Here is an 11,672-nt window from a genome sequence, read left to right as displayed (position 1 = left end):
GGGGGAGCAACTCCATATTAATGCCCATGATTTTTGAATGAGATGTTAGATGAGCAGGAGTCCACATACTTTTGGTCATGTAGTGTAGCTTATGTTTTCTTAGAATGGAAAATTATACAAGATCAATCCATTCACTCAAAGTTTAAATCCATGTTTCTCTATGTTAGATACGGACTGTTGTGTAATGTGACGTTCAATGTGTATGATGTCTAATGTTTATTTATGTAATGTATGTATTTCTGTGTTTGTGTGTGCGTGTTTGTTCTCGTGTGTGTTCTCGTGTGTGTGTGTGTGTGTGTGTGTGTGTGTCTCCTTGTCTCTCCCTAGTGTTGGACATCAGTATTCTGTCGTCCCAGGACGTGGTGCGTATGCTGCTGTCCCTGCAGCCCTTCCTCCAGGACGCAATCCAGAAAAAACGTACGGGCCGGACCTGGGAGAACATCCAGCATGTCCAGGGTCCACTCACATGGCAACAGTTCCACAAGATGGCCGGCCGGGGATCCTACGGTAAGCCACCAGGGACACTCTTTATTGACGTATCTACAGTAGATATTTGCAATGTACTGTATTTTAGATAGATTTCCCATGAACTGTTTGTGTAAATTATATTTGATGTCAACATTTCAGGTTCTTACATTGCTGTACAAAGGGTAACTGGAGAAATGTAATCGAACAAGACAATCACCTGACCTCTTTCAGTCCAGTCCAGCCTTCCATAAATCTTCTCATCTTTCTTCTCACTAGGGTCAGAGGAGTCGCCCGAGCCCCTTCCCATCCCTACCCTGTTGCTGGGCTACTACGATAACTATGACCGTAACTTCCTGGCTCTGTCGCCCCTGGCGCTTCCCTTCTGGGAGAAGCTGCTGTTGGAACCATATGGGGGACAGAGGGATGTGGCCTTCCTGGTGCTCTGCCCCAACTCTGAAACCCTGCTGGCCGGGGCACAGGCCTTCTTCCAGGAGCTCAGCGCTGTCTACGAGGTAAGTCCTATTATACTACTGTATCCCAAACCTCTCCTCTAGCAATTCCTTAGTTGTTGTTTCTTTCAGAATATACAATTACCCATTAGATGCCTCCACCTCCTGTGAATGTTTGAAGACACTGGGTGGGATACTGTGTATATAGCCTTCCCTGTAGCTCAGTTGGTAGAGCATGGTGTTTGCAACGCCAGGGTTGTGGGTTCGATTCCCACAGGGGGGCCAGCACAGAAAAAAAAAATGTATGAAATGTATGCATTCACTACTGTAAGTCGCTCTGGATAAGAGCGTCTGCTAAATGACGTAAATGTATATGCCCTTGACACATACTTTTTGTCATTTTCAGACGTGTCGGTTGGGGAAACACAGACCACTTGCAAAGGTCTCCAGAGATGGGCTGGTGCGTGTGGGGGCAGAGACGGAAACTGAGACCGATAAGGAGAAAGAGAAGGAGAGGCATGAGGAGGAGCAGGTAGACCAGTGGTTCACAGGGCCCTGGGCTGGACAGCAACACAGCGACAACCTCAGAAAACTCCAACTCTATGCGCGCGCCTGCAGGAAGCAGCTAGGTGAAACACTGAACTTTATGATTGCAATTGTCTGAAGTGATGAAGGGACATTGTACCAGTTGGGACATATGAGTACTCTTGGCATTCTCTCAACCAGCTTCACCTGGAATGCTTTTCTAACAGTCTTGAAGGAGTTCCCACATATGCTGATCACTTGTTTGCTGCTTTTCCTTCACTCTGCGGTCCAACTCATCCCAAACCATCTCAATTGGGGTGAGGTCGGGTGATTGTGGAGGCCAGGTCATCTGATGCAGCACTCCATCACTCTCCTACTTGGTCAAATAGCCCTTACACAGCCTGGAGGGGTGTTGGGTCATTGTCCTGTTGAAAAACAAATGATAGTCTCAGTAAGCGCAAACCAGATGGGATGGCGTATCGCTGCAGTATGCTGTGGTAGCCATGCTGGTTAAGTGTGCCTTGAATTCTAAATAAATCACTGACAGTGTCACCAGCAAAGCACCCCCACACCATCACACTTCCTCCTCCATGCTTCACAGTGGGAACCACACATGCAGAGATCATCCCTTCACCTACTCTGCTTCTCACAAAGACACGGCGGGTAGAACCAAAAATCTCACATTTGGACTCATCAGACCAAAGGACAGATTTCCACCAGTCTAATGTCCATTGCTTGTGTTTCTTGGCCCAAGCAAGTCTCTTCTTCTTATTGGTGTCCTTTAGTAGTGGTTTCTTTGCAGCAATTCAACCATGAAGGCCTGATTCTTGCAGTCTCCTCTGAACAGCTGATTTTGAGATGTGTCTGTTACTTGAACTGTGAAGCATTTATTTGGGCTGCAATTTCTGAGGCTGGTAAATGTAATGAACTCATCCCCTGCAGCAGAGGTAACTTTGTTTCTTCCCTTCCTGTGGCGGTCCTCATGAGAGCCAGTTTCATCATAGCGCTTGATGGTTTTTGCGACTGCACTTAAAGAAACTTTGAAAGATTTTGACATTTTCGCGTATTGACTGACCTTCATGTCTTAAAAGTAGTGACGGACTGTCGTTTCTCTTTGCTTATTTGAGCTGTTCTTGCCATAATATGGACGTGGTCTTCTGTGTATATGGTGATCTTCTGTATACCCCCCCTACCATGTCACAACACAACTGATTGGCTCAAATGCAAAGAAATTCCACAAATTAACTTTTAACAAGGCACACCAGTTAATTGAAATGCATTCCGAGTGACTACCTCATGAAGCTGGTTGAGAGAATCCAAAGAGTGTGCAAAGTTATCATCAAGGCAAAGGGTGGCTACTTTGAAGAATCTTTGTTTAACACTTTTTTGATTACTACATGATTCCATATGTGTTATTTCATTGATTTGATGTCTTCACTATTATTCTACAATGTAGAAAATAGTTAAAATAAAGAAAAACCCTGGAATGAGTAGGTGTGTCCAAACATTTGACTGGTATTGTATGTATATACACTAACCATTGCCACAGGAAGTTGGGGTGCTGAGAGTGCTGCAGCACCCCCACCCCTAAACACTAACTACTCAATGCATTTCAACTCTAAATCCTCCTCTATGTTTTCCTTCATCCAGGTCCACAGTTGTCTGCCCTGTCTTTGGACAGCAGTCTGTTGTTACCCCCCAAGCCTCAGCCTCCTCCAGCCCCTACGCCCTCCTCAGCCCAGCCTGCCCCCTCCTCCAGCCAGCCCCCCTATGGTCCTGGGGCCCCTGCTGAGGGAGAGTCAACAGCCCCCCCAGTGGCCCACAGCTCAGAAAGCACCCCAACCCCCACAGCAGCAGCCTCGGGCCAGCCAGGTCCAGCAGAGAGCACCCAAGGAGGGTCCACTGAGGTCAAGAATACCCCCAATGCCCCACCACCACCACCTAGCCAGCCAGAGACCCCTGAGAGGTGAGGACCCAGGGCATCTATGCTTCTATATTACTATTGTATTACTATGTTATTATTCAGTATTCTATGTTATCATGATATATGTCTCCGCCCCCTGTTCCAGTGTGGCGGAGCGGGAGCGAATCGGCATCCCCACGCTGGCGGACTCGGCCGATAGCCACGCCCACCCCCCGGCCATTGTGATCTACGTGGTGGACCCCTTCCTGTGCTCGGGCCAAGCGAGGGATGGAGGAGGAGGAGAGGAGGAGGAGGGTGAGGAGGTGGAGACAGGCAGTGTGTGGTTACTAGGGCTGCTGCGTTGCTACACAGAGATGCTACAGACATTGCCGGAGAGCATGAGACCAGCACTGGTGTTACAGGTAGGATCATATACTGTACTGTACCTCCCTCACCACCTATAGCTTTGCTTCTGTATGGTTCAATGTTAATGGCTGTATGGATGAGTGACTGAGACTGTGGGGGAACACCCTAATCCCTACATTGTGCACTACTTTTGACCACAGCCCTCTAGTCTAAAGGAGTGCACTATATGTGGAATAGAGTGCCAGAAGACACCGTCTGGGTGTCCTACCACGGCTAACAGCAGTGAATAGCTCCCCAGGTCAATCTGCTCATACCAGAGTGTTCATTCATTCTGTATGGGTTGTCCAGGTGGTGCCATGTCAGTACCTGCTCCAGCCAGCCAGTGGTGAGAGCCCTCTGTACCTGCAGCACCTGCGCTCCCTGGCCTTCTCAGCCTACTCCCAGTGCAGACGCCTCCTACCCACACAGACACACATCAAGTCTCTGACTGGCTTTGGCCCCGCCTCCACCCTAGAATCTGTGCTCAAGAGCCCAGAGGTAAGGCTTGGACAAACACACACTTAAAGACATGTACACCCATTCAAAGTCACACACAGGCTTCAAACACACTCAGTCAGACACATAGGGGCCTACCCTACCTACACATCTCATCTGGTTAGTAAATGCTCCAAATGTCTGACAATCCCACTCTCTCCCCCTGTCCCCTCCCCAGCACCCCAGCCCTCTACAGGGCTACTCTCCCCCGTACATTCTGGGTCCTACCCGTGCCAAGATGCCGGAGCCAGGGGAGGTGTGGGCAGAGATCCCTTCCAGGTACAACGTGCTGTTTGTGGGCTACTGCCTGTCCCACGACCAGCGCTGGATCCTGGTCTCCTGCACCGACCAACAGGGAGAGCTACTGGAGACCTGCATCATCAACATCGATGTGCCCAACAGGTAGTCAGTCAGTGACTGGATCACTCAGGGCCTGGGAGAGTGTGGGATATGTATGAGGTGTTGATGATGCTGTGCTAATGTTACATAATGTCAAATTCAATCATATAATATCTATTATGCATAGTAGGCTAGGCTATATTATATTGAGTAAAGTAATCCACTTTAATGTTGCATTTCAAAACCTTTATATTTATAGAGTTCATGAGGCTTTATAGACATTACCAGACGTTCTTCTTATCACTCCCTGCTCCTCCTCAGAGCGCGGTGGCCCAAGGTCTCAGCCAGGAAGATGGGACTGCAAAAGTTATGGGACTGGTGTGTCGGCATCATCCAGATGACCTCACTGCCATGGAGGATCGTAATTGGTCGGCTGGGCAGACTAGGACATGGTGAACTGAAAGGTGAGTTCAGCGTAGTGCATCTAACTCTGTTTCAATATCCCTGGTGTTTGGTGGAAGGTGAGATCTGCTGGAACTATTGTTTCCATGTTTTCTGCCTCAGTATTTCAGTTGATCCAGAGGGGATGACAGTAGACTGTAGAACAATTCACTGTATTGACCTGAGTCTCCCTCCCTCCCTCCAGACTGGAGCGTTCTCCTGGGGGAGCACTCCCTCCACTCCATCAGTCGCCAGCTGAAGGAGGCATGTCGTATGTGTGGCATCTCCTCCGCCGACTCCCCCTCCATCCTCAGCGCCTGCCTGGTTGCCATGGAACCCCAGGGCTCCATCGTGGTGATGCCAGGTTAGCAGCAGCACTGCTGGGCCCATGGATGATGTGTTTAGTGAACCTTCCAGATATTCTAGACATATTTAATAGATGTTATAGGAGCTCACTCTGTAAGCCCTGGAGTTACAGATACAACATGATGTTATGAGCCAAGGGTGAACAGTGTAATAGTGTGTTTAACCCCAATGCTGCCACACACTCAGGGAGCACTGCGAGCTGCCACACTCACTTCACAGCACACAGTAATGCAGACATAATGGTGATTGCAGCATTTTGAGGTAAGGTTAGGCCAAGTAGATTTTACAGTATAGACTGCACTGTAGCACATTGTGCACAGCAATACAAACTTTAACACACTTAAAGGATTTCATTGTCAAACACACAGCAAGCTCTATTGAAGCGGGCTGTTGGAAATGTGCAGTGTTCAGTCCCCATCAGCTTCCCTGGCAACGGAGCGCCGGAGCATTTCCATCGTCATGGAGGCCAAGTTCATGGGATTTGTTGCATGACAGGGCCCATAGGTTTACTATCATACACATGGCACTTTTGTGTGTGTGTGTGTGTGTGTGTGTGTGTGTGTGTGTGTGTGTGTGTGTGTGTGTGTGTGTGTGTGTGTGTGTGTGTGTGTGTGTGTGTGTGTGTGTGTGTGTGTGTGTGTGTGTGTGTGTGTGTGCAGATGCAGTGACGATGGGCTCGGTGTTTGGTCGCAGCACAGCCCTCAACCTGCAGACGTCCCAGCTGAACACCCCTCAAGACGCTTCCTGTACCCACATCCTGGTATTCCCCACCTCCGCCACCACACAGCTGGCTGCCAGCTCCTACCCCACAGAGGATAACGCCGGTAAGGGCTCCACATTAGACCTCCATGTTGAATGCAGAGTGTACAGGTTTATTCAGTACAACCAATATGTTAGCGACAATAACATTATATCTAAAAATCTATAGAGCTGGAAGGCTTAATATCGGTAGTTAGGTATTTTATACTCAGCAACTTACAGTAACTGTTGCTGTATTTAAGTTATGTGAAGTTCACAAATATCCCCACCAGAGGGTACAATTCTCTCAGGATTGTTTGGAATAGGATCAGAGGAAGATACTGTGGACTACACCTCTTGTGTATGAGATGTGTATATGTAACTGACTAGATAGATAACTCTCTGCTGTGTTTCTGTCTCCAGACGACATGTTCGACCTGCCTTTCCCTGACGAGCTGGAGAATGACATAGGACATGACATTCTCAACCTGCACCCCTCCCCCAACACCTCCCCCGTACCCTCCCCAGGCTCCCCCTCTGGCATGGGGGGAAGCTCACACTTCCAGCATAACAGGGTGAGTTCAGGAAGCAGGCTGTGACTCAATTCATATGAACTATCCACTGCTGGTGGCCATATATCCTTAATATTCCCTCTGTCCTCCAGAGTCAGGGAGAGAGGTTTCTGTCCAGGGAGAACCCTCCGGAGGAGCTGAAGCAGCAGCCTCTAGCCCTGGGATACTATGTTTCCACTGCCCAGGCTGACAGCCTGCCTCACTGGTTCTGGGCCTCCTGCCCTCAGGCTCAGAACCAGTGTCCACTCTTTCTCAAGGTAAGGGATCCACATACTTGTTGATTTTGTGTGCGTGTGTGTGTGTGTGTGTGTGTGTGTGTGTGTGTGTGTGTGTGTGTGTGTGTGTGTGTGTGTGTGTGTGTGTGTGTGTTCAGACACTTACCCCTGTTTCTCCCCTACAGGCATCTCTACACCACCACATCGCCATTGCCACAGCCCAATCAGATGAGCCCAATCAGACAAACTCAGACAAGACGACCAAGAGGATACCTCACCCTCTGGACTCCAAGACCACCTCTGACGTGCTCAGGTTAGTAGGTTATGCTGTATGCCCAGTAGCTATGGTTACAAAACTCCACTAACTTTCCCAACATTAAAACAGGATTTCTGGAAAACCAGAGATCCACTACCCATCCTACCTTCTTCTACTGTATAACACCTTATCGTCTTCTTACTCTGTCATATTGGTTGTTATTGTCACTAATTTGCTCTCTGTGATGAAGTAGTAGCATATGTGCAGGGATCATTTGAAGGCTATAAAGGTCAACACTTCATTTAGTATGATGTATGTTCATGTTATGTGTTCTCTAACCCCAAACCCTGGTGCTCGTCCTGCTGTAGGTTTGTGTTGGAGCAGTACAACGCCCTCTCGTGGCTGACGTGTAACCCTGCCACCCAGGACCGCCGCTCCTGCCTGCCCGTCCACCTGGCCGTGCTCACACAGATGTACAATGCCGTCCTCAACATGCTCTAGCGATGGGACTTACTAATGGACAGCTACGGAAACTGAGTACTGTACAATCCATGGCCTCTGAGGTTATGTGTGCCTGCCTGCCTGCAATGTCTCTGCCGGGACACCAGAGAGAGCCAGAGGTCTGTTAAAACAATTCAGGAAGGACAGATAGGGTGAGACTTATGGACCCCTTTTACACCTAGTATTACCATGTGATCTGTGATCAAATCATGGCTATAATTCAGTGGATTGATGGCCAAAATGGTGGCAGTAGGAAAACAGATTGTGCTGGTCCTTGGTTGGGAAACAAACAAACGCCTATGTACAGTACAGAGAGACCTTTGAACATGAACAGTAGGGTCAGCCATGAGACCAGTCCAGTGCAATTCTTACCTTTAAAAAACGGTTATTGTAAGATGCGGTGATATGCCAACAACCATCTGAAAAGGCACGTACCGTCTGAGAGAGAAGATGGAGATATCCAGCTACGCCCTTTTTATTGTCATAATAGGACATTTCAGTGTTACATTTGTCATTATCAGATCAGCATTGTTGTACAGGAGGACTTTTCACCCTGTTCCTGTGAGACTGAAGATGTTTTGAAGCCATGGAGGAAACATGTTAAAGGGTGCACTATGTGACCTATAGTGTGGTCCTGCATGAAGACTTGGACCATCCCCCTTACCAGCCATAACAGTGATACCCTGGGAGATACAGACATCCTCATGTAGGATGGGAGCCTGGGAGTCACCTGCATAGGTGTCCTGTATCTGCCCCACACTGCACAACCAGGGACCCAACTGACCATAGCAACACAGCAGCTTCCTACCTTCAATAACACTTTTACATGTTTGTAAGGAACTGTAGTTGTGAGTTCATTGGCTCGCGGTTTAGTAATGAAATTCATACCAACAATCATAAAAGGGCGTAGAACACAACAATTTCCTGTGAGGTCAAAGCATTTGATAATGGCACTTTTTCCTTACTTTTGGAAGTTACAATTTTATTGCTGTACATATGAACACACTGAATACTATTTGACAAATAATGAACAGAGGTTCTTGTTTATAGAGTTAAACTGACATTTGTGAAGAATTTAGAATTATTTTTAATATTTAAAATTACATTTTGAAGACAAACAATTATCAAGGTCATTTCCAAATTTAATATCAATCACCTTGGGGTCGGAAATGGAAATTGACGTTTTGAAGCAAATTGTAAAAAACAAAAATGATAAACTTTCATATTTATATATATTATATCATGCATATAAATTCATATATATATATATGTATATGTGTATATATATGTGTATATATATATGTATATATATATATATATATATATATATATGTGTGTGTGTATATAAATATATTACTTCTCTAAAACAGCCACATGATGGTGATAGTGGTTTATACATAACTTTCTCTTTGAAGAGGCAAATACAGTATAAATCTTTTATCAAAGAAAATGTATTTTAGTTCTATACTTTTATATTTTTTCAATTATTGAAATGTCAACTTTTTGCCGTTTTATTTAATGAGTTTAAATTAAGGAGCTTAATACTGTAGGAAAGATATATTTATAAAGTGTCTCTCTTCTCCTGCTAAATAAACTTGAAATAGGCAATAGATTTCAACGGTATGTATTTGAGCATTACATGGGTGTTGTATATTTAACTAATATGCTTTATTTCAGTGGTGGTCCTAAATGATGTCAAGCAAACCATCAGAAAAGCCTATTTCTTGAGCTCCACTCAAACAGCCCTGCTATTTGTACAATTCCTAGCATGTTTGTATATACACTTTTCACCTGCGTTTTTTTCGAATTTCTCAAAGCTGTACATTTCATGCTGGTTTAACTGACTTTATTTTAAGTGATTCCTATAAAGTATTTTTTGCTGTGGGCTTTTTTAAATATAAATATATACATATGAAGTCTCATTCAAAATACAGCCAAGGGTGTATTGCCAAGAAATGTACATTAAAGTACAAAAGAGGGCAAGTTTGCAAATTTGTTACATCTGCCATCATTTTGAATATGAGACAGATCTATCTTGGAGAAGAGATCTGTGACTTTTACACTCTTTTTTTTTTTAGTAAATTATTAAAACTCTTGAAAAAAAGCTCCCTTTGAGTGTGTGTGTTCTCTATGCTGTCTTATTCGACACTGGAGTCTTTAATCTTTTGATATCTTTATATGATTATGGACAGTGCCATTCAGATCAGTCATTGAATTTGAGACAAGCTGCATGATTAGTCCCAGACATTGATTCCATTGCCATGCTGTGACAGGGACTACATGTAATGTGGGTGGAATGGTCTGGCGCTTCAATGCTCTGCTATCTGCATTTGTGAAGAAGAGAGGAGAGGGGAGGAGAGGGCCTGTTAGCATGTTTCAATGCTTTCCCCTTGTCCTGTCAACACAGAGACCTGTGAATTGGATCAACACCTCGGACCCCCGATCACATCTGCCCTGCATATTGGAGACTATGTGGGAGACATGCTGAGAGCTGCTCTGTCATGGTACTGTAGAAGTCCAGACACGACTTGTTCGCTCACATTGCTGTAGCATACGTCAGCTTCTAACTTATTGAAACAAAACAGAAATATGAATGATAGTGTTTCCTTGCACCATGCTGGTTTCATTCAATAATCTGTATTGTAGTGGGGTAATATTTGATTCATAAGTATATTATATACAGTACCAGTCAAAAGTTTGTACACACCTACTCATTCCAGGGTTTTTCTTTATTTTTACTATTTTATACATTGTAAAATAAGTGTTAAACAAATCAAAAATATTTATATTTGAGATTCTTCAAAGTATCCACCCTTTGGCTTAATGACAGCTTTGCACACTCTCGGCATTCTCTCAACCAGCTTCACCTGGAATGCTTTTCCAACAGCCTTCAAGGAGTTCCCACATATGCTGAGCACTTGTTAGCTGCTTTTCCTTCACTCTGCAGTCCAACTCATCCCAAACCATCTCAATTGGGTTGAGTTTGGGTGATTGGTCAAATAGCCCTTACACAGCCTGTTAGGTCATTGTCCTGTTGAAAAACAAATGGCGTATCGCTGCAGAATGCTGTGGTAGCCATGCTGGTTAAGTGTGCCTTGAATTCTAAATAAATCACTGACAATGTCACCAGCAAAGCACCCCAACACCATCACACTTCCTCCTCCATGCTTCACAGTGGGAACCACACATGCAGATATCATCCGTTCACCTACTCTGCGTCTCACAAAGACACGGCGGTTAGAACCAAAAAATCTCACATTTGGACTCATCAGACCAAAGGACAGATTTCCACCAGTCTTATGTCCATTGCTTGTGTTTCTTGGCCCAAGCAAGTCTCTTCTTCTTATTGGTGTCCTTTAGTAGTGGTTTCTATGCAGCAATTCGACTATGAAGGCCTGATTTATGCAGTCTCCTCTGAACAGTTGATGTTGAAATGTGTCTGTTACTTGAACTCTGTGAAGAATTTATTTGGGCTGCAATTTCTGAGGCTGGTAACTCTAATGTTCTTATCCTCTGCAGCAGAGGTAACTCTGGGTCTTCCTTTCCTGTGGCGGTCCTCATGAGAGCCAATTTCATCATAGCATTTGATGGTTTTTGCGACTGCACTTGAAGAAACTTTGAAAGTTCTTGACATTTTCCGGTATTGACTGACCTTCGTGTCTTAAAGTAATGATGGACTGTCTTGTCTCTTTGCTTATTAGAGCTGTTCTTGCCATAATATGGACTTGGTCTTTTACCAAATAGGGCTATCTTCTGTATACCACCCCTACCTTGTCACAACATAAATGATTGGCTCAAACGCATAAAGAAGGAAAGAAATTCCACAAATTAACTTTTAACAACGCACACCTGTTAATTGAAATGCAATCCAAGTGACTACCTCTTGAAGATGGTTGAGAGAATGCCAAGACTGTGCAAAGCTGTCATCAAAGCAAAGGGTCGCTACTTTGAAGAAATCTTTTGACTGGTGCTATGTATATATATATATAGTGTATATAT

At 45.1% G+C, this 11,672-nt stretch overlaps 1 protein-coding gene across 3 annotated transcripts in view; it reads left to right on the top strand.

The window, feature by feature from the left end:
- LOC106566935 (mediator of RNA polymerase II transcription subunit 13-like) overlaps window positions 1-9,797 on the top strand; it is a 158,274-nt gene extending 148,477 nt beyond the window's left edge. For all 3 annotated transcript variants that reach the window (XM_014135556.3, XM_014135564.3, XM_014135550.3), the window contains exons 18-31: window positions 328-507; window positions 745-980; window positions 1,324-1,546; window positions 3,093-3,408; window positions 3,512-3,767; window positions 4,060-4,248; window positions 4,424-4,647; window positions 4,906-5,048; window positions 5,231-5,389; window positions 6,051-6,215; window positions 6,553-6,704; window positions 6,794-6,958; window positions 7,102-7,229; window positions 7,541-9,797. In XM_014135556.3, coding sequence (XP_013991031.1) covers window positions 328-507; window positions 745-980; window positions 1,324-1,546; window positions 3,093-3,408; window positions 3,512-3,767; window positions 4,060-4,248; window positions 4,424-4,647; window positions 4,906-5,048; window positions 5,231-5,389; window positions 6,051-6,215; window positions 6,553-6,704; window positions 6,794-6,958; window positions 7,102-7,229; window positions 7,541-7,673 — 2,669 coding nt within the window. In that variant the 3' untranslated portion in view covers window positions 7,674-9,797. The remainder of the gene's footprint in view (window positions 1-327; window positions 508-744; window positions 981-1,323; window positions 1,547-3,092; window positions 3,409-3,511; window positions 3,768-4,059; window positions 4,249-4,423; window positions 4,648-4,905; window positions 5,049-5,230; window positions 5,390-6,050; window positions 6,216-6,552; window positions 6,705-6,793; window positions 6,959-7,101; window positions 7,230-7,540) is intronic.
- The last annotated feature ends 1,875 nt before the right edge of the window (window positions 9,798-11,672 follow it).

The sequence above is a fragment of the Salmo salar genome, chromosome 01 (assembly GCF_965601325.2).
Source record: "Salmo salar chromosome 01, fSalSal1, whole genome shotgun sequence".
NCBI classification, from domain to species: domain Eukaryota; kingdom Metazoa; phylum Chordata; class Actinopteri; order Salmoniformes; family Salmonidae; genus Salmo; species Salmo salar.
This window is presented reverse-complemented; position numbering and strand designations above follow the sequence as displayed.